At 36.2% G+C, this 26,145-nt stretch overlaps 2 protein-coding genes across 24 annotated transcripts; one reads left to right on the top strand and one right to left on the bottom strand.

Annotated features, from left to right (window-relative positions):
• Positions 1–3,438: 3,438 nt before the first annotated feature.
• LOC129576046 (MD-2-related lipid-recognition protein-like) lies at positions 3,439–5,828 on the bottom strand. The gene is made up of 4 exons (XM_055460464.1): positions 5,607–5,828; positions 4,219–4,332; positions 3,868–4,037; positions 3,439–3,720 (listed from the first exon to the last, which is right to left on the bottom strand). Exons 1-4 carry the CDS (start codon positions 5,707–5,709, stop codon positions 3,622–3,624), a joined length of 486 nt encoding a protein of 161 aa, XP_055316439.1. The 5' UTR covers positions 5,710–5,828; the 3' UTR covers positions 3,439–3,621.
• Positions 5,829–8,368: 2,540 nt separating this feature from the next.
• Positions 8,369–23,371, top strand: LOC129575895 (echinoderm microtubule-associated protein-like 2). 23 transcript variants are annotated; one of them, XM_055460098.1, is made up of 14 exons: positions 8,369–8,537; positions 13,049–13,986; positions 17,162–17,407; positions 17,771–18,128; positions 18,525–18,590; positions 19,084–19,367; positions 19,477–19,498; positions 19,703–19,775; positions 20,005–20,211; positions 20,336–20,601; positions 20,697–21,339; positions 21,676–21,763; positions 22,049–22,275; positions 22,833–23,371. In XM_055460098.1, the coding sequence occupies exons 2-14, from the start codon at positions 13,779–13,781 to the stop codon at positions 22,956–22,958; spliced, it is 2,814 nt and encodes a 937-aa protein (XP_055316073.1). In that variant the 5' UTR covers positions 8,369–8,537; positions 13,049–13,778; the 3' UTR covers positions 22,959–23,371. The 23 variants fall into 23 exon arrangements, with proteins under 23 accessions (XP_055316073.1, XP_055316070.1, XP_055316082.1 ...); XM_055460095.1 differs by having other exon boundaries at positions 8,369–8,642; XM_055460091.1 differs by having other exon boundaries at positions 8,441–8,531.
• Positions 23,372–26,145: the final 2,774 nt, after the last annotated feature.

Raw genomic sequence — 26,145 nt, 5'->3', positions numbered from 1 at the left:
GAGAGAGAGAGAGAGAGAGAGAGAGAGAGAGAGAGAGAGAGAGAGAGAGAGAGAGAGGAGAATTCGATAGAAAAAAAATAGTGCAAGCTTCAAATTCAACCACTTCAGCATTAAAGCGTACACCAACCACCTTAGATACAGCAAAAGCAGGTGAAAATATGGCATTGCCATGATCACTGCTGATTTTGTTCCTCCTCCATGAATCAATGAAACGGCGAGAAAATAATTTTTGCCCTTTTAAAACGAAAATATTGATACAAAGAAGTGAAAAATCGTGCACGATCCACAGTGAAAAATTTCTCCAACTATGAAACGACACATCGATTTTGGTTCATCGACGAAAAAAGGGAAATAAACTAAACGAGCTAGATGGATTGATGTTGATTATAAAAAATTTTGTGTTCGCAGTTTAAGGAATGTTTGTTCGGAGAGTCAGTTATCACATCCATGCGCAATTGCGCTATGCGTAAAACGAGATACTACCAACTTATTGAATTAATCAAACAATTGATTAAAGTTCGTGCAGCTTTGAAATTGTTGTTTTAATCTGGCTCCGTTCGCTATGCTGATTAGGGTGGATTGATTTTTTAATTAATACATAGAATCAGTGCCGTCTTAGCACTTTCGGGGGCCCTGAAGCAAAATTTTTCCGTGGGCCCCAAATTTTTTTCTCAATAGCACAAAGCCATAAAATTCAATAGTTTGAATGTTGCGCCAATTTCGATTGAATTCAAACAGATGAATTCAGAGTTATTAAACTATGCCGTTTTTCATTTATGTTTTGATTACTGCTCAATACTGCTGGACATGAACGCTCTTATTCATACGAATGTATATGTGACTCAACATCTGATTCGAATTGACAAACGAAACCTATCGTTATCTCTATTCTCCCTCTATGTTTAATTACATTCGTCTGAAAGAGTCAACCATACTTAGCAATAAAAACTAGGGGCTTCACGCAAAATTTTCAACCATTGAATTTGTGTAGTGATAAATAAATAGTAATAAGTTTTAACGATTGTTATGAATTTGAAACGATACAAATAAATTTTGGTGAATTCTAGTGAATTTGTCGATAAATTAGATTTCACAGTCTTGCCAACTTAGCTGTCAAACTAAGTGTCGAACCTAGTGTTTAGCAATGAAAAGGGTCGGTAATACAAATTCTTGTAATTTTTTCTACTCACATAAATTCACCAAAATTCACCAAAATTCACCAAAATTCACCAAAATTCACCAAACTCCTCAATATTCATTCAATTCAAATGTGAGAGTTTTCGTGAATTCATGTGAGTTTCAGCGTGCAAGAATGGATTTTACCGGATTATACGTCAATAGAATAAATACTTGTTGTTTTTGAATCATTTTTTGAGTGCGTGAAGCCCCTAGAATAAAAAATTTCGCTCAAACGGTTTATCGATAAACTGTTTATATTTTGATATGTAAACAATTATTCCACTGACCATTCTATTGAAAAGTGAGTCACACTACTTACATTCAAAAAGTAAGACAGAAACAACAAATAAGGCGAAATATATGTATATGACTTTTTTCGTCTTGCAGTTGAAATTCTTTGATTACTCATTCTTATTTGACATCCAATCGTTTCTGCTCAGTGGTTTAAGTAGTCTCTAAAGTCTAAAACATTTTTAAATTTTTTACTGTAATCGCAAATACAACGAAAAATCAAAATGGGTGATAAAATCTATTTGAGTGGCGCTCAAAAACGCAAATTAGCGGAAGATAAGAAGAAAACTTTAGAAGAACAGTTGAAAAAAATTCCGAAAATAAATCAAATGTTTAGTGTTGCGAAATCAAGTACGTCTAAATCAAGCACCTCTGAAGCAGAAACAAGTGTTGCTGAAAATGAAATGATCGAAATCGAAAGTGACACTCAACAGCAATTAGAAAAAAGCATTGGTGAAATCTGTAATGCATCCGAAAATTTAGAGCTATTTTCAAATGTGTCACAATCAAGTGTTGCATATCAACTGTCTTCTGAGTCACAATTCCGATTCCCTACTGATTTGGCACTGTAGAACGTTCCTGATGATTTACAAACTCTGCAACGATATTGGGCCAAATTAGGTACATTTTTATTCGGCATCGCAACTCTTTTGATCGCATTTGTTCACGATTTAAATAAACTTTTCAGGTCCAAAAGATTGTCAACATTTTGATACTCAATTTCAAACATCGGCTACTGGCCGACGATTTTCTACATATCATTTGCAACGTGAATTGGTAAACGGCACAAAAGTTGAACGCGATTGGCTTGTTTATTCACCTTCAACTCAATCAATTTTTTGCTTTGTCTGTCGGTTGTTCGGTGACCATAGCCAGCAAAAATCTTTTACAACAGTTGGTTTTAATGATTGGATGAATAGATTGCAAAAGAATATTTTGAATTCGATTCGCCGAACTTTTCTCACTTTTCAATGTACTCAAAAATCATAAAGGAAGATTTGATTTCGACCATGCCCAATCTTGAAATCCTTTTAAGAATTTTTTTGTCTTTGTTTTGCACGAACGTACCCGATGAGAGGTCATTCTCAAAATTGAAATATATAAAGAATTATTTAAGAAGCACTATGGGTGAAGAAAAACTCAATGCATTCGCATTTTTATCGATTGAATGTGAAATTTTGAATAATTTGGACTTCGATGAAATAATTAATGATTTTATTTAAGCTAAAAATAGGGCCAAAGCAATTTCCACGGCGTCGTCGTCACGCGCATCATCTGTTTTGTAGACAGCAAACAAACCACGAAAATTGAAATGTTTTTTTTTTAAATTTGATAAGATTTTCTCTTAATATTTCAAGGGCCTTTTCAGCAGCTGGGGGCCCCTGAAATCGGGGGGCCCTGAAGCGGCTGCTTCATTCGCTTCCAGGCTAAGACGGCACTGCATGGAATTGCTCAGGACATACGCTAATTGGTGAAAAGTGGCTAAACAAGTGAATTTTGTTTAAAAAAAAAAAGACTTTAATTTCACGGCTCATACTGGGCTGGTTCGAACCGACTTTGTTTTTGGATCATGAAATCATTTTGGTGCACAGGGAGAGGGTGTTTGTGTACATCCTAACATCGAATGCTATTATAATAACGTTGATTACAGAAATTGTGCATCAATTGCTCGTGAGCTTGTTGATTAAACCAAATAGGAGTAATTATGTCAACGCTCAAAAACGATGAATAAACGAAGCAAATGATTTAACAAAATTCAACTGTGAACATGAACGCTGATGGCTTATCGAATTTTTTTTTTTCTATTTTTAATTGAGTCGAAATGTTCAAAATACTTTTTCCCATTAATAATGTCTGGAACATGTTCCGAAATGGGCCATTATTTTAGACTTTCAAAAATCGATTCTAGTTACAATTTGAAGAGAAATCAAAATGATCACGTCATTTAATTGAAAAAAAAATAGTAACTTTGATTCAATACAAAATTTCTTTATTTCATTTAAAATTCAGCGCTCGGATGTGCACATTTACCGTGAATTACATTATAAACATGATTTTCTTTGAGTTATCCATTGAAATCACTAGAAACCAAGTTATAAGCGAATGTCCAAAATATTTGCGCGATGCAGTGCATAGTCTCGTTCCGTATGTTTACTTAATGAGCTTAATTCTGGTTGTGAAGCAGCACATTGTGTCGGTGTTGGTTTCATTAGCCAAGTCACGAAGGATCCATTTAATTAAGTATGATCCCTGAAAAAACAAATTATTTATCGTCACAAAAAATTGAACTAACACAGTGAAGTGGTAATTTAACAAAAAAAAAAAAACATAGTGCCTTCAAACGAAACGGATTCCGTTGAAAGTTTCAAAGAAAACTTCATTTGTAAGATCCCTTACCTTTGGGAATTTTTTCTGTATGGGAAGATTATAGGTATAGGTTTGTTTAGTTGATGCTTGAAATGGGCAACTGGTGAATTTACAACCGTCGGTGTCCATTCCTGGCATTGGTAAATCGCCCTCATCACCAACCGAATACACATTACTATAGACATTAGGTACACTCCATTCTGTGTCGCAATCAAAATGACAGGCAAAATGTGAAATTAAATATATATGTTACAGAAGGATGTATTTTCTTTTATTCTTTTTCTTATTTCATTTTCTTTCATTTCATTTTGTATTTGTTTTTAGCACTACATGAAATGCAGGATTTGTTATTATGCAAATTTGGCATGCAGAACTATTTACCCGGTGTAAAATCAAATGATATTTGTGCATTGGTGCCTCTCCTCACAACGCATGGCCTATTTTCCGATGCCTCACGGCAAGGATCGATACGTACTTCGCTTATTTTGCACTGACCTAATGGAATGAATCAAAAATTCAGTTGGATATTAGATGATACATTATGTGGTGATGATAAAGGTGCTGATGGTGATAGTGATGCTGATGGTATTAATGCTGGTTGTGATGTTGACGTTGATCGAGCAAATGAGACATAGATTTAGCATAAATTGAGCTCACGTTTCAAATATATTCAGGAGTTATATGCCAAAATAGGTCAAACAACTAATAACGCACCCAAACCTAGGCTATTGTTCCGAAAAAGAAGTAAATACGGTTTTTAGCCAGGAATTGACAAAGCTAAAAATTGATAATACAAATCATGGGTCAAAGGGTCCCATCTAAACTACGATGATTATAGGAATGTTTTGAATTTGTGCCAGTCTTTTTCTATGCATAATCAGTAAATGTGTAATATTTTGCTTTAAGTGCTCCGTTTCTTTGAAATCAGCAATCGAGAGAAAGAAATATCGGAAAAGAGAATTTGAGAGAAGGAAAGAATAAAGGAGCTGAAAGAAAGAGAGAGAGAGAGATAGAGATAAAGAAAGAGCATATGAGAAAGAGAGAGCAAAAGAAAGAGAGAAAATTATTGAACGACACGAATTTGAGTATAGAAATTACAATCTGAATCATGTTGATTTTCGAGAAAAAAAATGGAAATATACTCACAAAAAGATAAGTAAAATGAACGGCAAACACATAAAAAAATGCATCACAATGTTCGCAATATATCTTCGCATTTTAGCGTGCATTTCGAACGGCTCGCCAAATGTGCGTCGAATAAAATTTTTTTAGAATGAAACAAAAATGTAAATAAATAGCTATCCTGTGTGGAAGTAAAATGACTTACAGTCACACCGTTGCATGTATTTGTATGTAGTGGTGCACAACTGAAACCGGCTAAGTTGATTAAAATCAACTATTTTGTATGGAGATGATAACGTTTCTCTTAGTCAGTCTATTAATTTGGGACATTCGACAGTGGTTTATGATTGAAGTCAACTAACATCGTTCTGTTCAAGACAATCACTTTTGATCCACTAGCCAATCAAAAAGTCCCAAATTAATCGATTGACAGTCAAAAAACACAGGTATTCAATTCATTAAGAATGCGAAAAAACAGTCCAAAAATACCTTCTTTGAATGATTTTTGAGGTAAATATTGCATGGACATTTGAATGAAAATAGGAAAAAAAAGCAATTTTGATGGCGATGAAAATGCTGCAAATTTCAACATGCATTGGTGCTAAAATCGGATGGAAAATAAAAAAAAACATGCCATGAAAAAGTACCTGGTGTTGAATAACAAGTTTCAGTTTTAACCACTTCAGCATTCAAGCCGCACACCAACCACGTTAGACACAGTGAAACCAAGAAAAAATATGACGTTGCCATGATCACTTATTTCTTCTCACAATGAACTAGAGAAAAAAATTGATGTTGACTCTTTGAAAATCCAAATGTTTCTGGCAGAAAATGAGGAATCGTGTGCGAACACACTACTGTGCAACGACAAATTGACTTCCGTCCGTCAACGAAAAAAGGAGGAAAGTAAACGAAACGAATATGTGATAATAAATACGATCTTTGCCGAATGAACTGATCGCACAGGCATTCATATCGTCTTTTTGCTCGGTCGAGATTGTCAGTTATCTCAAACTGAAACAATCATGCGATGCAAGATACTGGCTGCCGATTTGTTGAATCAATTTCAGCAATTTGCCTGAATTTTGAGCTGTTATGTAGTCGAGTTTTTTTTTTTGTATTCCCTCCAATCGCTAGCATTGATACCACAGGAAGCTTACTATTTCGTTGAACCTATGTGCGCATTGCACATTGACTTGCGATAGGAGAATGTGTTCTTAGAAAGATTATGGAAATGGTATTCAGGGAAAAAAAAAAGTTGATTCTTTTCTTTCAAGCAAACGTTGAACAGTCGACATGAATATGCGTTATTTAAGTTAACCCAGTTGGACACAACCTGCTTTCCAGTGGATGCTAAAATGCTGGAACTTTTTATACTCTCTTTACTATTTGTCAAAACCTTTCATCATTAGTTTTAGACTTTTTTTTCATTTTTTGACGAAAAATCGGAAAAAATTTGGAACGAGAGAAATCAACGGATTTTTTTTTTCAATTTATTCGATCAATACAACTTACCAATTTCCCTATTAAAGACCATCAAGATACCAAAATAACACAAAAAAGGTCAAACTTCTTCTTTAAACCTTTTTTGTCTTTTCATTTTTTTCTTTCTTTGGACACCATTCAAAAATTTCTTGTCGAAAATTCGATACTTGGAAGCCTTCAGGTGCTGAAGGCATAGGCCAAAGCGGGTTAAAAACAAACGTCCAAAATTAATGCATCGGCAGCTACTAGTAAGTAGCTAATAATTCATAAATGAATGGAAATGGTCGATATACAATTCAAATTCATTCCAAAACTCGTTTGTTTCTCTCATTTCCAAGTGCTTTGTTCAGAACAATTGTAAATTATTCAAGTTCAATTTATGTCCTATTCCATCAAAAAACAAAGAGAATGATTCGAGAAAATTTGAATTCGCAGCGTTTCACAATAAAAATCCCTTAACCATCGACTTAATCGTAGAAAAGCAAAAGCGAGGCAAAAGCGTTGAAGCTTTATGGAACGTGAATGCTTGTCGTGCACACTAATACCACCTATTGTCAAATTCCAGTAACTTTCTCCCTTGAACCAAAAACCGTATCAATCCGTCTGAACTGGCGATTGTACATTTTAACCATAAAAATAAAAACAATGAATAAATGCCATTGTGATAACGTTGTGGTTTGTTGATGCGGCTGAGCATGAACACAGAAATTATGCATCGAAATGCTCGTAAGATCTGCAGATTGCACGCAATAAATCGACTTCGTCATCCGGAATGCATAACAATGATGTAGAGACGAAGCAAATGATTTAATGAAATCCAACAGCGAACGTTGAATGGCTTAAATGATTTATTTGTTTTGTTGCGTCGCGATTTATGTGTGTACATTTGAAATATATTCATCTATGACTGAGTTGGTTTCAATTGTGTTCCGATTTCATTGCTTCACGTCATTTGAGCAACGGCATGGACATAACTCAAACCGTGAGCCGATATGAAACAAAAACCATAGCGAGAGCAGAACGACACATTTTATTAAACCATAGCAACAAACATATGACCATCATAAAATGATTTGGATAAAAAAGTGCGGCAATAGCTGCGTGGAGAGAGTGGAAAGAGCGAGCGGGAGATAAAGAGAGAAAGAGGGAAAGAGATAGAGAATGAACGAGAGAGTGAAAGGGAAAAAGAGACAGAAGGCGAACGAGAGTGAAGGCGAAGGAGTGAATGAGCGATAGCAAATAAGAGCGAACAAGAGCGATAAGAGAACTACGATAGGAAGAGAGATAGAGAGAAGGAGAAAGAGAATGACGGAGGAAGAGAGAGAGAGAGAAAGAAAGAGAGAGAGAGAGAGAGAGAGAGAGAATCAAACAGCGACGAAGAAAAAGAAGAAGCAAAACGACAGTTTAACTCATTAGATTCATAACACACCGAACAATCGGCATGAAAATAGTAATATACAATGAGTTGGTGGTTTGCCATTGGGACAACAACCAAAAAAAAGAGGGAGACAATAGTCGATTATTGTCTATTCTAATTGAAAATTTGGTTAAATTGATTTATAATTTAAAGAAGAAACGGACAAAACGGACCGGACGAAATTAAAGCATCCGACGTCGAATATATACACTTGGCAGTAGCTAATTGGAATGGTTGATAATGTGTTGTCGTTCCAGCGACAAACCAGTGGTCGTATGAATTAATCGATGATCACCCTGTTTTCACTTGCATTTGGCCGTCGCTCATGTGTGCACAGTCACACATTCCATATGTATCACAATGTGTATACACACATGGTCGGTGTGTGTTTTGAGTGTTTGAGCGCGCTCTATGAAACCGAAGCCGGAATAGAGAGATACAGCAACAGAAACAAAACACCGACAACAACAACAACAACGACAACCGACAACGAATGAAGAAGAAGAAGTAGTAGTCGTAACAAAGAAGACGAAACAAACGCACAAACGATATGAAATAACAAAGTTTTGGTTTCATCACAGTGGAGTTGAAATCATTTCAGTTTAGAAGTAGGAATGGGAAAAAAAAACTCGAAGCGAAGAACTGAATCGTGTTGACGTGTGCTTGATTGGTATTGGTATTGTTGCAATCACATAATAATATGTGCATAGTTTTTATGCTGTTTGTGCCATTATTTCCATTTCGTTTGATTTGATTTCAGTTTTCTCAGTTGCAACGTATGGTGAGCAAATAATAACAATCAGTTTTTCCTTTCTTCAATTCCACCGTATATCGCGCGCGCTCGCTCGCTCGTTGTTGTTGTTGTTATTTAGCTGCTGATTTTTTCGCGCTGCATTTCGTTTGCGCTGCGCACTTTAGTGTCTCTTACTCGCTCGCACCCATCGTCCGTGTGTTTAGTTGCTCATTTTTGTGTACTTCGCCGTAGTTTTTATTCGTTTTTGTTGTTTTTTTTTCTCCCATTTTTATTATTGGTTTTTGTGTTATTTTGCTTTCGTTTGGGTTGCCCATTGTGATGATGGCACTATTGTTTCAGTATAATATTATGCGCAGGTACACGCACATTTGTTCTATGTATTTGATGTGCGCATTTTCATTAAGAAGCGACACACACCGATCTTTTTTTTTCCGTGTGATTGTGAGTCGGCAGTGAGTGAGTGAGTGAATGTGATGGTGTATGTTGATGTGTGTGTGTGTGTCTCTCTCTCTGTGTGTGAAAGAGTGTATTGATGGACAAAAACTCAACTGTATACAGTGAGCGCACTGCTGCTGCCGCTCTAAAACACATGGAAAATACACTGAAAATAAAACGGACAGAAAACCGAAACCAAAGAAGAAAAAAAAAATTATCCATCACGTCAAACAACGTATTTGTATGTTGTATGTTTTGCTGTGTGTTATGTGTTTTTTTGGGCAGAAGAGAAGAATTTGAACGAAAAATTCAGTCGGTGTTATGATGATCGTCTCTCGAGTTGGCGTCCATAGACATTTAGATTAATTTTTTTTTTTCGTTGTTTTGCCGAAATTTTCGTTGTTGTGTGTGATTTAGCGTTTTTCTTGCCCGCATCCTCACAGGTTTGGTGGTGTGTTTTTTCTTTCTTGGTGACAACAGAGAAATAAAAAAAAACACACAATCTAGATATAACGATTAAAATTCATGTGACCCCAAACGTGGATTGTGTCTCATTTACCATTTTTGTCAATTTCGTCGTTCAAGTTGCTGACTTTTACGGCATATGCATTGATGCGAGTGTGAGTGAGTGGTGTTTTTTTTTTCTTCGTAATAATCCATAAATGGTGATTATTAAATTGAACTGTATTTATGATAAATGCGATCTATCGATGTTGTTTCGTTTTTGGTGTGCCCAGATTTTGTTGTTCCAATATTTGTTTTTTTTTTTTTTGATGAAACCACGATTCAGAATCACATTTGGAACAATTGTGAATCGAATTTGGTTGAAATTGTGAAATATGAAGAAAAAAATGCGACACATCGATTTCGTTTGGAACGATACACATCGGTTTTGTTAGCGTTTTTTTCTTTCTCGTTGTTTCTCCAAAGCGACACAAATCGAATATGAAAGAGAGAACAACAGCACCGTATGTGATGAACACCCGATTCAAACACACACACACACACACATACTCGGAAACTTATGCAAACAAATAATCTCGTATGTGAATGAATTTCGTTTTTGTTGTTGCTGCTGCTTTTGACTCAGTTTCGACAACACTGCAATTCATCGCTCATTTCGAATGAATTTGTACAGTGGTCGTGTGTTTGTGTCACAAACGTTTCAGTGCGAACTTTAATCTAATTCTCAAGTGCCTCATCTTTTAATTAACAACAGCGACATTCTGTCAAGCCACTCTCTCTTTCTCACACACACACACACACACACACACATGGAGAGTTTGGATACTTTGGTGACAAAAGACGAAATTCGGTTGACACGAAAAAGTTCGGTTTTTTTCTAAACAAAATTGTGACAAATCGTACGTCAAGGTAACAAAAAACAGCGATCAAGTGTGGTGTTGTTCATAGAATTGCATTGTTTTTCGAAGATCTGTCTTTTCTCCAGAAATGACATTATTTTTTCAGTCCCAAAATTCCAGTCTTTTTGTTCTCAAATCGTCGCTCTCTTTGGTTTTGGAATTTCGATGTTAGTTTTTCGGCCTTAATCTTTGTTAAATCGGTTTCTATTCGGTTACTATCTCTCATGAAGTTTTTCTATGCTGGAATCGGTGTACGTTTTCCACCTCGGAATATTAAACGTATGTATGGACGCTACGGCACTGATCAATCATATTGAAATTTGGTTTTTAATTGGGCATTTCAATATGTTTCTATCCAAATATTTCTGCTTTTAAAGATGTACTCTTCGTTTTCCTAACCAAGACGACCTCTGGAAAAAAAACATCGTTTTTCAACTCCCAAAATTGTGTTCTTTTTTTCGGAAGAATGAAGAAGAAACGTAATAAACTTCATGGCAAATGACGTTGTTTTTGTACCTGAAGGAAAAATCAACAAAAATCACCAAAACTCAATGAAATGCACCGTCGAAAAAAAGATCGTTTAAATGTTTGTTGTTCCAAAACATCCCGAGCGTTGTTTATTCAATTGTGTTTCGAAATGTGGTGTGCAACAACAAAATGTCGGTGAGCCTATAGAAATTGGTTGTGCATCGTGAATTTCGGCATAATAAATGTTGTGCATCGCACAATACAAATGTTTCGTGTGTGCCTTCAAAAGGTTGTGTGATACGGTGTATATTACCATGTGATTGCGACGACCACTTGTTAACCTTCACATCCGGATGGTATTTGGTATAGCATTTTTTTCATCATCGGATGGCCAGTGCATACAGTGCATGCCATACACACAGCACCCGAATGAAATTTCAAATTTAAAAAAAAAACACACACTGCCCGATTCCATTAGAATAGGTGCATTCGATACGTATTCATTTTCATGCTTTAACCGAGTGCATTCTATTGCATATATATGTACGTACCGATATTCTTATTGACTCACGGCATATTGACTCGCTGCTATGCCATGCACTCGGGCACAACTTAGCACATATTGTGTACACGAGCAAACCGTTTTTTCCCATAAAACAAGTTTTCTACTACATAAAATTTTCGTTCGGTTATTCTGCTGTTTTTTTTTGTTGTTGTTGCTTGAGAATTTCTTGTCGATCTTTCTTTGTACATTCTTTACATAATTGCTTGCCGCTGCCGTGGCCGTCGTCGTCGTCATCGGTCGATGGAAAACGATTTAACTGTTTCGCGAGTGCAAGCGAATGAGTATAGCATAAGATAGTCTGTCCATCGGAATTCTTCCATACAAATTGTTGCGAAAATGGTTAGTCGCTTCTCGCTTCGCTAGCGTAAAAAATGTTTCAATACACTCTCGGTCGTCGTTTTTATTTTTTATTTGGTGGAATTGTGTATGGAACGTACAGCACACACGTGAATTGAAAATAATAATAGATCGTCATTGCCAAATTTTGTTCTGTCCCTGAACGAATTCGCAAGCGAAATTGTGCAAAACGACGAGATGAATAAATAAACCATTGAATGGTTTTGGTTTGCAAACAAAACGATTTCTAAATGAATCGTCAGTCGAAATTTCGATGTAGTTCGACGGGCTGTCGACGACAGCAACAACATCAGAAAACACCAAGAAATTCCTAAGTGTGCGAGTACACAATTAGTCAAATTAAAAGAGATTCTGTTTTTGGCATTGTTTTCTCTATTTATTTATATTTCGTTTGTCGTCGCCGCCGCCGCTGCCGTTGAATTTCTGTTTGCATTGGCGAAAAAAACAAACCGGTTTCAGTGTCATTTATTCTGTTTGCTATCTATTCTTGTCGCACTTTCGTTGCGTTTCCAATTGCGAGCAACTCCCGCTCTTGCGCTTACGCTCGCTCGTCGTCCGTTCGCTTCCACTCTTTCGCGTAATCACCACCGCTCTTTTTTTTTGCATTATTTACCGCTGTTTTGAGAAAGCATCAAAACCGTATGACCATTCTGCGCAATCAAATCATTATTATTCGCGAAAAAAAAACAAACGAAACGAACGGACGAAGGCTAACGGTGTTTGTGTACATATTCAAAAGACAGCTAATCATTTATTAATCATGTTAATCTGATCGATAATAAAAAAAAAAGCGACGGTGCGTTAGTAACAAAAAATAATAAAAGAGGCGTGAATGATTATTAGCGGGTGTCCGGTTACGAACAAGCCAAAACATACAACATTTTTAGCACCGACCAAATAGAAACAATCAAAACGAAACAACATTTGAAACGACGAATATTTGTTCAACGAATCTATTTTGAAGCAACGAATATTTGTTCGCAACGAAGAAAAAACACAATCAAATTTGAACATAAAAAATGAAACACAACAAAACTTAAAGATAAAAAAAAACAGCAACAACAACAACAACGACAGAAAACAAATCAGTACAAATTCCACCGGATTCGATAACATCATGATTTGTTTTTGGAACATATATATGAAATCTCAGCAGTGACAAAGAAAAAACAACCGAATTTCAAGCAGCTTACATCATAATTCTCTCGAATTAAAAGTGAAAATTGCCATTTCTTTGATTTCAGGCCAAGAATGAAAGCCACCCAACGCAGCACGGACACGACAAATGATAAGGTCAATGAAAATTTCTTTCTTTCTTGAGTGTTGCTACATTTATGATTCATCGCCGGTCCAGTTTGATTGACAATTAGAACGGGAACGAACAAGATTTCCGGAAAAAGCGTAACATTTTGTGGACGGAATGTAAAATTTTGAAGCGTTTTTTTGCCAAAAAAACCATAATCGTGTGTCAATTGAAAAATTGAGTGCCAATTTTATCGAATAAAAGTGTTAATTTCAGTGCCCAAAAAAGTATACGAAAAATTATTGAAAATATTGTGCGTGGCCAAAATTTAAATCAGTGTTAATTTGTGAAGAAAAACTACAGTTGCCAAATTGAAACCTATTTTGCTTGTGATAAAGGTGTTTAATTGACTGAACAGTGTGCAAAAGACAGAAAAGGAAGGAATTTCGGATTAAAAACGAAGAAAATTGAGAAAAGAAGCCAAAAAAGTTTAAAAAAAAGTGAAGAAAATTGGAAAGAAAAACAAAAAGATTTAAAAAAAAAACTGAGATCACAAAAGAAAAACGACGACTTTAAACGAAACCCAATTAAACTATTCAGAAAAGCCAGAAAAAATTGTGAACTATCAACGAAATTTTTTCAAAACTTCACCCGAAAAAAAATCGATTAGTGTCGAAACAATCGATAAGAGTTGTTCAGTGGTTATCGGTGGGAGTAGATTTAAAGAAAACATGAACGGGGTCAATGGTTCGGTGGCCGTTTTAACGACGACGACAACAACCACCGAAAAAACCGTCTCAACAATTGCTGCTGATCCAGACAAAGCCAATAATAATGACAACAACAACATCAGTAGCAGCATGGACATAAGCAGTGGTCAAATAGTCACCGAATTAAATAACGAAGATCGCTTTATGGAGCACGAACAGTACTCAACAGGTAAAGTAAAAGTAAAATACACAGACATAGACAAGTAGTGAACATTGTTCACCTTTCGGGCTTATGATACACGCATATACGTGCACGCGTTTTTTGTTTGGGTTTTTAATTGAATGAGAGAAAAAAAAACCATATCGTTTTACTTGTTATGTATATGAAGACTAGTTATTAAGTCAAGTTAACCTGGTCGGCTTTCGAATTTCACCCCACATGTGCTGCACCAAAGCGACACACAGAGATCAAGTTGAACATCCTGAAATAGGCATGCGTCTAGCTCAACTGCTACGATGAGATTATGTTGTACTGCCAACAAAAGGCAACGCACCATATAGCAGCCCATAAATTAAATGCCACTGAACTTCAATCGCATATTCAAGACAAAAAGTGGAAAATCTGCTCGAAAAAAGGGAAACGCCAAGAAAAGTGAAAGAAAAAAATCGGAAGAAACGAAAAAAAAAGTCTTGAAAAATAGAAAATTCTGAACAAAAAACAAACGAGGCAAAAAACTTGAATTCAAGTTCGATTTTGTAAAAGCAAAAAAAAAAAAACGTCCAATGAATACATAGAAGGAAACTTCTTAACACGAAGTGCAAGAAAAATGCGCAAGAAATGAAAAAAAATGGAAAAAATAGAAATAAAATGAAGAAAAAAATGAGCAAAAATGAACAAAAAAAACCAAGCAAGTCGAGTCATAAAAAACGTTCCCTGGAAGTGTAGTAGCGTTGATTGTGGCAAATGTTCAACCGGTGCACATAAAATAGTATCGAATAAATCAATGCGTTGCATATTTGCATGCGATAGTATCGTGTGTGTGTGTGTGCATTTGCCTAATTAATCCAATTCATTGGGCCCATGTATTGATGGTGTAACATTTCCTTATTTGTTCATATTCACGCTTGCCGTCGCGCAGCATGTGAGAAGTGCGGTCGGTCGGTTGGTCATGTGAATTTACAGCTACCGATTAACATATTTCATCGGACATAAACATTTGTGCGTAGTTTATGTTGGACTGGAGAGAGTGCCAACGGTCAATTGTATTCTTTTGCCGCTTGAAATACGTTCCACTTCACCTTATGCCATACTGCAACGACGACGACGACGACGACGTCGAACCAAAAAATATATATCAATTTTCCTCTTGTTTATTTCGGCTTTATTTAACACAATTAATTGAACTTCCTTTACATTTTTTAAATTTAAAGCACGAAGAAAAAAGTAATACTGAGTGAGGGAGAGAGAGAGAGAGAGAGAGAGAGAGAGAGAGAGAGAGAGAGAGAAATCCAATAGCAACCGACCGAGTAAAACAAAACATTTGGGCTGTTGCTCCGCCTTAGACATAGCATAGCACAGCGTACATATAGAGCATAGGTTTTTGAAATGTGCGCCCGTTCTTCCACATCCGATTCCTGTGCAATACCGAAACACACACAGGAAATTAGGATTTTTTCGTTCATTCTCTCTCTCTCTCCTTCTCTTCCCTTTTTGCTCTATATTTCCGTGTCTCGTTCAGTCATTCGTCTCGAAGTTCTTCGAGCCCATTTCAGTTGCAATTCAATCCCTTATTTCAAACGAAGCAACCAAAAAAAAACCCAAATGTGCAGTGTGTTTGTTGTCTCGGTTGCAGTTTTGTGCGCATTGACTTGACGTCTTTCCGACAGTGAGCACGGCATGAGTGAGTGAGAGAAATAGAGCTGCGAACGTAAAGCGCAAAATAGGCACAACACACAACTAATTCGGTCAAATGACATTTTAGATGTCAAATTGTCAGTGTTGTTCATTTATTTGTTTATGTTTGTTATCGTGTTGTTCAGCGTTTTCAACTTGATTTTTTTAAGTGCTTGTCGAGTTGTCGTGTTGCTCTTTTCACTTGAAAGCAGCAGAGCAATTTTTTTTTGATATAGATATTGTTTCTTCGGTGTCGTCGGTCATCGTTGTTGTTGTGTTATAAATGCAGTCGATGTGAAAAGACATTTTCGTTCCTCACATGGTGTTTTTCGTCTATTATTTTTAGAAAAAACATTTAGTGCAATTATGAAATGCGAAATTGTTTCAGTGATAGTTATTCAAGCGCTTGTTTAGACAATTTTTGTTGTTATTGTTATTGTTGGTGGTAGTGCTGTTGTTTGAGTGTGTCGTTGTGTTAAAATTGCACGTTTTTGGAACGAAAGCAGAAAAAAAAAGAACAAATCAGACACACAAATGTTTCTCGTTGACAACGACATGACACGCGCGCGTTTGCTGCAAATGAAAGACTTTTGATTTGTTTTTTTTTTTCGGTCGCATGTTTAAACATCCCATTCATAAATTCCAACACTAAAAGGACTACCTCGCTCGCGCGCGCTCGTTCCAAACTCAAAATCAATATTGACTGGCGGCCTGACTTTTGTTTTCGCGTTCAGTTTTTTTTTTCTAGTTTCATGTGTGATTGATGTGATGTGTTTCGTGAACGACGACGAAAATGCGACTTATTTACTTAACACATTGATGTTGAATGTGTGTGTGTGTGTATATGTGAAATGCCGCCACATATGGCTCTAGCCCAACGCCACCTTCTCACTTTGCAAATGCCATAAGCTACAACCGAACACTCAATTTACTTACACACGAGATTCCATTGTGCAAACAATTTTTTTCACTTTGTTTTGCGCGCACAAACACAAATCTCCAATAATTCAATAGATCAACAGACAGAGCACAGAGTCATTTAGCATAGTCAACATAATGGATTCACATCCACAGAACTTTTCTAGTGACGATGATGACACCATGGCCGGTGTCTATAATGCTTGGAGTAAGTGCTAGAATTTACAGCCAGATTAGTGCCGACTAATCAGTCATTGTGCATTGATAGAGAAGGCATAGCATTTCGAAATTTCAACGAAAATCTTTTCGGATTGCATTTTTGCCAGGTCGTTCCACCATTTCTGGAATACTTGGCCAGAGTTGAATTCAATCGATTAAACCCGAAATTGGCAGTTCAGTCAAATTGAGACCTTTAATCGAATTGATTCAAAATTTGCCGTTGATTCAGAAGATTTACTGTTGATAACTCAATTAAAAAACCCAAATCCAACGAAAACGACTTCAAAATTGCTAGAACCGTTGCAATTGTCAACGATTTTTCAGTTTACATTTCAATAACCAAAACCATTTTTTTTTTTGCTTTTGCTTTCAGATGAGATGTTAGAATCGGAAAAGTCGAGCTTATTTGGCCGTGTCCATGATTTGGAGCGGCGAGTACTGACGCAACAAGATGAAATTGTATGCTTGCGATCCACATTGGCCGATGTGCTGCGACGTCTCAACACAATTGAAGGGAATATCGAACGAGGTGCCATTACAAATAACACTTTAGGAATTCAAGGCGGCCGAAGTGCACCAAACACACCATCACGGAATGGAGCGCCCGTTTTCAGTAGACGTGAGTTGCCATTTCGCTCATTTGCTTCAATCATCATTTTTAAACTAATCATTGAGAAGCAAAATTGCTTGAACAACAGAATTGTTTCATTGAGAAACAATGGAACGACACATTTCGAACAAAAATGCAAACGAAGCATTTTGATTGAAGAAAATGATTAAATTCGTTCAAATCTAAATTCGTTCGAAAAAAAAGAACTGATTTTGTTTCGTGAAAGTGATTTTGATTTGTATGAAAGTGTTAATCACTCGTTGAGTTCAGGTTAATTCAAGTTGACTAGGTGTAAGAAATTAACCCTTTGATGCACAATTTTTTTATTTTTGACTCTCACCTCTTTCACTAATCCAAACCGTTTACTTTCAGTGTCATCGCAGAGTTCAGTGCATTCAAACTCATCGATGGGAATGAATTGTGGGCAAAACAATGATTGGAAGCTACGCAAGCCGATGGTACGTTCGGTGCAGGGTACCACAACGCCCGATATGCACTCTCGACGTCATAGTGGCGGAGTGAGCTCATTGCATCAAAGCCGAACCAAACCAATTCACCAATCAAACGGTTCGATTCAATCGGATTCGCCTAGTAGTAACTCAATATCACCAGCCCCGTCACCTTCGCCACGGCCACAATCAGTGAATACGGTGAACAATGGCAATGCTGGATTAGGCAAACGCTGGAATTCAACCGGAGATTTCAATGCACAGTCAGCTCTGGTTGGGAGGTAAGAATTCGTTTGAGGCAAGATATTTGCGATTGACATGTCAGTCTAGTGCGCTTGGATTAGAACCGTTGTTCAGAAAGGAATTTGTTCTTCATCATCATCACTGACATGCTTCAATAGATTTTGAAATTCAGATTTAGAACTCTATCGAATCTAAAGTGATTTGATTCGGCAAAAAAAATTAATTCTTTTTGAAATTTTCAATTTTTCCATTTTGTTTAATTTTTGTCCAATTTCTAAATTTTTTCTTTCCAAAAAATTGTCCCTTTCATCTACAAAATTCTTAATTTTTCCAACATCATTCAATGGTTCATTTAGTTGTAATTTTCATTCTTTGTTTGTATAAAATAATTTCCGTTTGTTTTTGCGTTGAATTTGGTTTTTGTTTTGATTTAGATTATCAACGAAGTCTTTATTGAATTTATCGACAAAAATATTGCCAGGGCATGTTCTCAAGCATGGGTATGTTTCTTTCATGTTATGATTTGTTTACTTTTTTTCAATTTTGCTTTTTTTAAATGCATTTTGTTTCGCCTCTCGCCTGTTCGTTTCCGTTCTAATTGCTCTCACTCCCTATAGTTTGTTCTTTTTCTTCGCTTTCTTTATTTTTGCACTTGCAATTTTTTTCTTCGTTGCCTGCTAGAAAAGAACAGAAAAAAAATGTTCCAACAAATTAAGAACCAATCATGTGATCGGTGTGTTCTTATAGTTCGTTAACTTATTCAGTTTAAACAAGAGCAAGCGAATGCAATCACGCAAACTATAAGTTCTTCGCTTGAACTACATTCGCCTATTTTAAACGAGTGCAGCACGTGAGTGAGAAAGGGAGAGCGAATATAATAACAATCAACAGATCGGCTCACGAAATGCATAAATAATGCATTTTTTTCTACGCGTTTTTTTCTCTCTTTCTCGCTTTTTGGTTTATTTATAATTGTGATTTATTTGCAAATAGCACACAAACATGCAGCTATAACGAAGATGATGGCACGGTGAAAATGTTCTTACGTGGACGTCCAGTCATTTTGAATGCAACGAGTGATGTGAAGGAAATATACGATGTAACCAAAGTACAACCGGCACCAAATAAGAAACTCAAACTAGACTGGGTGTATGGGTATCGTGGCAAAGATTGCCGCTCAAACCTTTATCAATTGCCCACCGGTGAAATGGCCTATTTTGTCGCATCGGTCATTGTACTATACAACGTTGACGAACAGTCACAACGTCACTATATCGGTACGTAATTTCATTTTTTTTTTCTCTTCAAATTTGACCGAAATTTATCAGAGCCACGAATTTTTTTGTTTTGCTAAACTTTAATTGAATTTAAATTCTTTGGTTTTAGGTCACACCGATGATGTCAAAAGGTGAGGAATAACATTTGGATAAAACTAAACCGTACTTTCGGTATAGTTGAAAATGGTGAATCCACTTTAGTGGCCGTGTTTTAAATTAGATTAATTATTTAATCAGTTCTCAGTGCTCAAAAGCCAACAGCAATTGGCCATGAGAATTAATTTATTTCAACGTGAAACTAGAGACAAGTTCATTCATTATTCGTACTATTTCAGCTTGTGCATTCATCCAAATAAACTTCTAGTCGCAACTGGACAATGTGCTGGACATAATAAAAACGACGCTTTAGTAAGTTTCTTTTTCGTTATCACGTTTTCAATTCAATGTTTGTCAACAAAGATTCAAAGCCATGGCTTTGCATTTCATGCATGAAATTCATAGAATTTTTTTTAATTTAAATAAATTGAATTGGTTCAATTTCCAAAGAGTCTTTTTCAAAAATTTAAAAGACAGAAAATTGGAATTGAAAGTGAAAAATCGCCCAATTTCCATTGACAACTCCATATTCACTCTTTAGCCTCACATACGGATCTGGAATTCCGTATCTTTGGCAACTCTGATGGTGATTGGCGTCGGTGAGTTCACCGGTTCGATAAACAGTCTGTGCTTTAGTCGGGCCGACAGTGGTTCGATGATTGTGGCCATCGATGATTCGGCCGATAAAATTATCTCCGTATGGGAATGGCAGCGTGGCGAAAAAGGCCATAAAATCACGGAAACACGGGTAAGACATTGCTTTTATTACCATGCTCGAATAGTTATTGCTTTTGTTTATCAATTTTATTTCAATTTTATTACAAAACTCAACACTTTTTCTATTGAAACCTTTTTTGACTGGTGTTCAACAGTGTTCCGTGGACACGATAGTTGCGGTTGAGTTCCATCCATTGGATCGTAATCAGATTGTGTCTGCTGGTAAAGGGCACATTGCATTCTGGACGCTCGATCAAAATGGAACGCTGTACAAACGGATGGGTGTGTTTGAAGGGCGAGAGAAGCCAAAATATGTAACATGTCTTGCGTTCACGCAGAGCGGTGACGTCGTATCGGGTGATTCGAATGGAAATATTCTGGTGTGGAGCCGTGGAACGAATACAATTACACGATTGCTGAAGTGAGTCTAAGGCTTACACCTGAATTTCAACTTTTTTCTTTGGTTTATAATGGTATTCTAACTCCATTTTCTCCCAACTCCATCTCGACCTTTAGAAAAGTGCACGACGGTTCGATATTCGCGTTGTGCGCGTTGAAAGATGGTGGATTTTTGTCGGGTGGCGGTAAAGATGGTCGCATAAAATTGTTTGACGCTGATCTCAGTCCGACGGGCATCGAAATGGAGATTGAGCAGCATTTTGGTGCGGTGCGAGTGGTGGCCGAAGGAAAAGGTTCACAGCTGTTGATTGGAACGACGCGAAATTGTATATTGACGGGAAATATGCAGTTGGGCTTTTCGCCAGTCATCATGGGCCACACCGATGAAGTGTGGGGTTTGGCCATTCACCCGAATATGCCACAGTTTGTGACGGGCGGCCGTGATCGTCTGCTCCAATTGTGGGACTCTTTGTCGCATTCGGTGGTGTGGAGCAAGGATATTGGCGAACAAATTCAATGCTGTGCATTCTCTGTGGATGGCGCCATGATTGCCGTTGGTACGGTGTTCGGGAAATGGATCATATTTGATGCATTAACACGCGAAGCACTCACACAACACATCGATGGACAGGAAGCCATTCAGGCGATTGAATTTTCACCCGATGGAAAACTCATGGCCATTGGCTCACGCGATAACAACATTTACATCTATCAAGTAGGCGATGATTACAGACGATTCGCCAAAGTTGGACGATGTGCGGTAAGCGATTTTGACCGTTTTGATTTGAAAAAATCCGATTTTTGTGACCAGCTTCATTTGGGACATTTTCATTCGATTTACAGCATGTTCAGTTTCCAAAAACTATGAGTCCAAATTTTGAATTTCATTCTGGATTTTTTGCTCTTGATTTCAATTCTTTTTTTTGGTTCAAATCCTCTCAATCAATAATTTTATTTTGTTCAAAATTTTGTTTTTGATTTAGATTTTAATCTCAATAATCACGTCGGCTCTAAATTGATATTTTAATTTTTTTATCAGTTTTAATTTCAATTTGGAATTGTATTCGGATCAATAATCATGATTTTCTTTTGACAGGGTCACTCAAGTTACGTGAAACACGTCGACTGGTCCGAGGATAGTCAAGTGCTGCGAAGCAACTCTGGAGATTATGAAGTGCTTTATTGTGAGTAACGGCTTTTTCTGCCATTTTCAAAAAGTCCTTCACCCTCAAAATGGAAACATTTTTTTTCCTTCAAATATTCATTACTCACATGTGAATATTGCATTTATTATTAATTTATTATTATGTATTAATAAATTAATAATTCATACATGAATGATTATTCCATGAGGATAAAATTCACAAAGAGAGTCCACAGTCAATCTTTTTTTCTTCACAAAACAACAAAAGAAATAAAAATATGCGAAAAAAATGTTTTACACCCATAAAATTGTTTTTTTTTTCCAGGGAATCCAACATTGTGCCGGCAAATAACGTCATCGTCAACAACAAACGATATTAAATGGGCCACACAAAATTGCAGTCTTTCATTCCAAACGATTGGCGTCTGGCCTGAGCATGCCGATGGAACTGATATCAATGCAGTGTGCAAAAACTTTGAAGGTTCACTCATGGCCAGCGGAGACGATTTCGGCAAAGTGAAACTGTTCTTGTATCCAGCGACCCAACCAAAAGTAAGGCTCTCTCTCGAACACTCACAAATTACCTTTTTTCAGACAAATTCTGTTTTTTCTTTTTTGAAGTTTATCACCAAATTTTTTCACTGTTTTAGAAACAAATTCAATGCAAGATAGTTGCTATCCTCGTGTACAAAATTTTTCTTTTTTCTTTGTGTAAAATTATTTTCTACTGCTCTGTGTAAAAGATTTTTCACTTCTTCCATCGCAATCCAATCCAAAAAAAAATTCCAATCACAAAATTCAACTTGCAATTTTTTCCATCATTTCAAACCATCTCCATGTTTCTGTCCTGTTATTCACGTTATTCCTAAAAAAAATTACACGAAAAAAAATTCCAGTGCGGCAAACACATCTTGATGTAAAATTTGTGTAATATTCCATTGAATTTGTATAAAAAAAATGTAATTGCACTAAAAATTGGATTTGACGAAAAAACACCTATTTTTGGATCCATCAAAATTCACCGGCAATTTTGTTCCCACTCATTAAATCATTTACTTGGTATCATAAAAAAAATGCATCAATTTCCATTTTATTTGTACCTTTCACAGACTTTATCGCATTCATACGGAGGTCATAGTAGTCATGTGACGGATGTTAAATTTATGCACGACGATGCACGTCTTATTTCGACTGGTGGCAATGACACAAGCGTTATGCAATGGGTTGTTTCATAAGCAAGCAAACAAATAAGCAGAAAAAAAGAGAGAAAAACTAATCTAAACTAAACTAATTTATTGAAATATATATTTTTTTCATCGTTTCTGTATCTAAAAACCAGCTATGATTAGGGCAAAACGGATTCAGTTTTTTTTTAAATTTTCGTTTTTAGAGCATTTCTGATATAAGATACTATTGACTACTATGCTATCAACAATCAACTACTTTTGCACTTTTTTGCAATGTTTTTTTTTAATATTGTATTACATTCCATAATAAATATTTTATTATTTCTTTTTTTTTGAGACCGATAAAGTTTCGGTCGATTTGAATTTGAATTGGAAATTTGTGTCTAACCAAGATTCCATCCATTTTATTTTAGTTACTTTTTAAATACTGCACAATCAAAACAACAACAAATCGAATTGAATTTTACATGGGTTTTTTCCCTAGCAAACCACATCAACAAACACGAAATTTTAAACATATTGTAATTGCAATTATGGTTATGAAGCCCGCAACTGATGGCCTTTGATGTATATTTTATTATACGGTACGAAAACACGAACGAACGAAAGACACACATCGCAAATTTCCTCTTTTTACCATCCAAAACTTTTAAAATTCTAATCCAAAATCAAGAACAACAACGTAGCAATCTAAATGACACACGAATTTTTAAATGAATTTTGCGCCAATGACACCAACCAATTTTTTTAATAAATCTATCGAATATCTCAAAATGACAACTTTCTTTGCTGTTTTTTTTAATTTGAAGGACTTTTTTCTTTGAAAAAAAAAAAAAAAAATACTGAAAAAACTTGAAAATCTGAAAATTGTCCAAAAGAAGTTGAGACGCAATTACTGGGTAAAGAAAATTTCTTATGATTTAAATTTTCATAAATTCCAGGATTCCGTTTTGTGGCATCTAGATTAGGAAATATTTTTGCATCATCTTTTTTTTGCTAGTATCCATTCGCTTCATTTGAATTGATTCAAATCATTTGTCTCGATTGGCTCGAGTGGTATAGACTCAGGTATAGGTCTCTCCGAAGTATTGTGAACATTTTTGCTTAACTCAGGTGTGTCGCTAGGGACATAAAGGTCGTTTATTACTGTTAAAAATGGTTGTTGTTTTCATTTGAAAATGTGTGATAAATGAAAAGGCAGCACCCAAAGTGAAATTCATCAATGACGGCGCTCACGCGAGCGCATCATGTGTCAACACACACACTCGCAGATAGAGAGAAACAGACTGACTCTCTCATTGTTGTTGATTTTCGCAAAAAAAAAAAAATTTAATCACAAGAAATGTTCCAGTTGAGAGGTAGAAGGCGAACGGTTGCACAAGCAAATTCCACCAATTTTCGTTGCAATTTGAAACAATTACATGTGCTGAGAATGAAGCATTAATTACATATGGTTCCCAATTGTTAGAGTATGTGTGCGCTGTTTTTTTGGAGGGGTCCGTTTACAAAACTCTCTAAATCTGGTCGCTTTTTTTCCTGTGTGTTTGCACAAAAAAAGCGTTGCGAAATGTGTGCATGTGAGTGAAGTGATGCTTGATTTGGGTTGGCATTTCGTTTTACCAACTAAAATTGATAATTGCTTGTGTGATTGTTCGTTCACAGTGCGCAAGTAACATTCGGTTTCGTTCAAATATCAAATAGTGGCCAATGCTGCGTTGTTTTTTTTCCACTCATCGAACTCTCTATCTGGTTTCATTACTCGTTTAGAATGCATTGACAAATACCCAAAGCAGCCACATCTATCTCTTGTACAAATACTCTTTTTCACTTCGCTTGACAATCCGCAATTGAAACTGAAAATCACACACACAACGACTGACTGACTGACTGACGAGATAACAAAATATATATATATATATGCAATATTTATTTAGCCTGGGATTGCATTTTCCACTCAATGTTTTCTGGTGCTCGCATATTTTGCGCTCTTACAACTTTTTCAATTCGTGCAGCAGAACGAGAGCAAGAGAATGAGTGAGTGCGAGCGGAAAAGTTGTGTGCATGCATTTGATTGACGCAATTGCTTGATTCTCATGTCAGTTTTGGGCTTGTAAATGCAGAGCGAAATGTACTGCAGAAGAGTAGAGTGTGTGTGTGTGTGTGGTGAAGGCAGAGTACTATAGCCGAATGATTGATAATAAAAATGATGAAAACATTTGATTTTTCATTAAAATAGGAATGCATCAACTATTTCCTCGATCGATTCACCATACTAACTAGAGTTGGTTGCGTTCCGTTTACTCTTTTTTTCCCGTTATCACCCCGAATTCACTGGGGGAGGAAAGCGGAAAGGGTATATCATCCAACTTCCCTGGTTCCCCTGTCACTCGTAGCTCTTCAAACATTGCTATTCCGCCCGCCACTGATGCTCAACGTTGTTGTTTGTGTCGGAATTAAACCAAAATTTACTCACATGCCATCGATTGAGCGTGCTGAGTGTGTGCGTATGTGTTTGGAATAAAAAGAATTACATTCGTAATCTCAAACTTTTCCGTACCGTTGTCCGTATTTTTGGATTTTTTAAAAATATTTTTAAAAAATCGGTCACTTTAGTCAAAACTTCGACAATTTCGTATGGGAGGTACCCGTAAATCGATCCTGATTGGCTTCAATCTTTCTGAGGTTTCATTTTTTGGAGAAAAAATAAGATTCTGAAAGTTTCATGTTGATCGCATTTGCAGAAGTTTGGTTTTTGGCCCTTAATTCTTTCCAAGAAAATTTCGACAAAAATTGAGGACAAAAAATCAAACTTCTGCAAATGCGATCAACATGAAACTTTCAGAATCTTACTTTTTCTCCAAAAAATGAAACTTCAGAAAATTTGAAGCCAATAGGAATCGATTTACAAAAAAACGGTAATTTTAGTCGAAATTTCGAAAATGTTGTATGGGAGGTATGCGTAAATCGACTCCGATTGACTTCAAACTTTCAGAGTCTTATTTTTCTCCCAAAAAATGAAATCTCAGAAAGTTTAAAAGTTTGAAGCCAATCGGAGTCGATTTACGGATACCTCCCATACAAAAGTGTCAATTTTTCGAGGTTTTTCTTGGGGTAATTGCCCCAAGATCAACTTGAAAATAGCTCATCTTCGAACTTAAACTAAGTTTTTTGTCTGCAAAACTTTTTTTATTTCCAGATTATGATTATCTCAAATATTTTTTGAGTAATCGTGTTA

This window comes from Sitodiplosis mosellana, unplaced genomic scaffold, assembly GCF_009176505.1.
Source record: "Sitodiplosis mosellana isolate CC-2019 unplaced genomic scaffold, AAFC_SMos_1.0 Smas_scaffold_6170, whole genome shotgun sequence".
Classification (NCBI taxonomy): Eukaryota; Metazoa; Arthropoda; class Insecta; order Diptera; family Cecidomyiidae; genus Sitodiplosis; species Sitodiplosis mosellana.
This window is presented reverse-complemented; position numbering and strand designations above follow the sequence as displayed.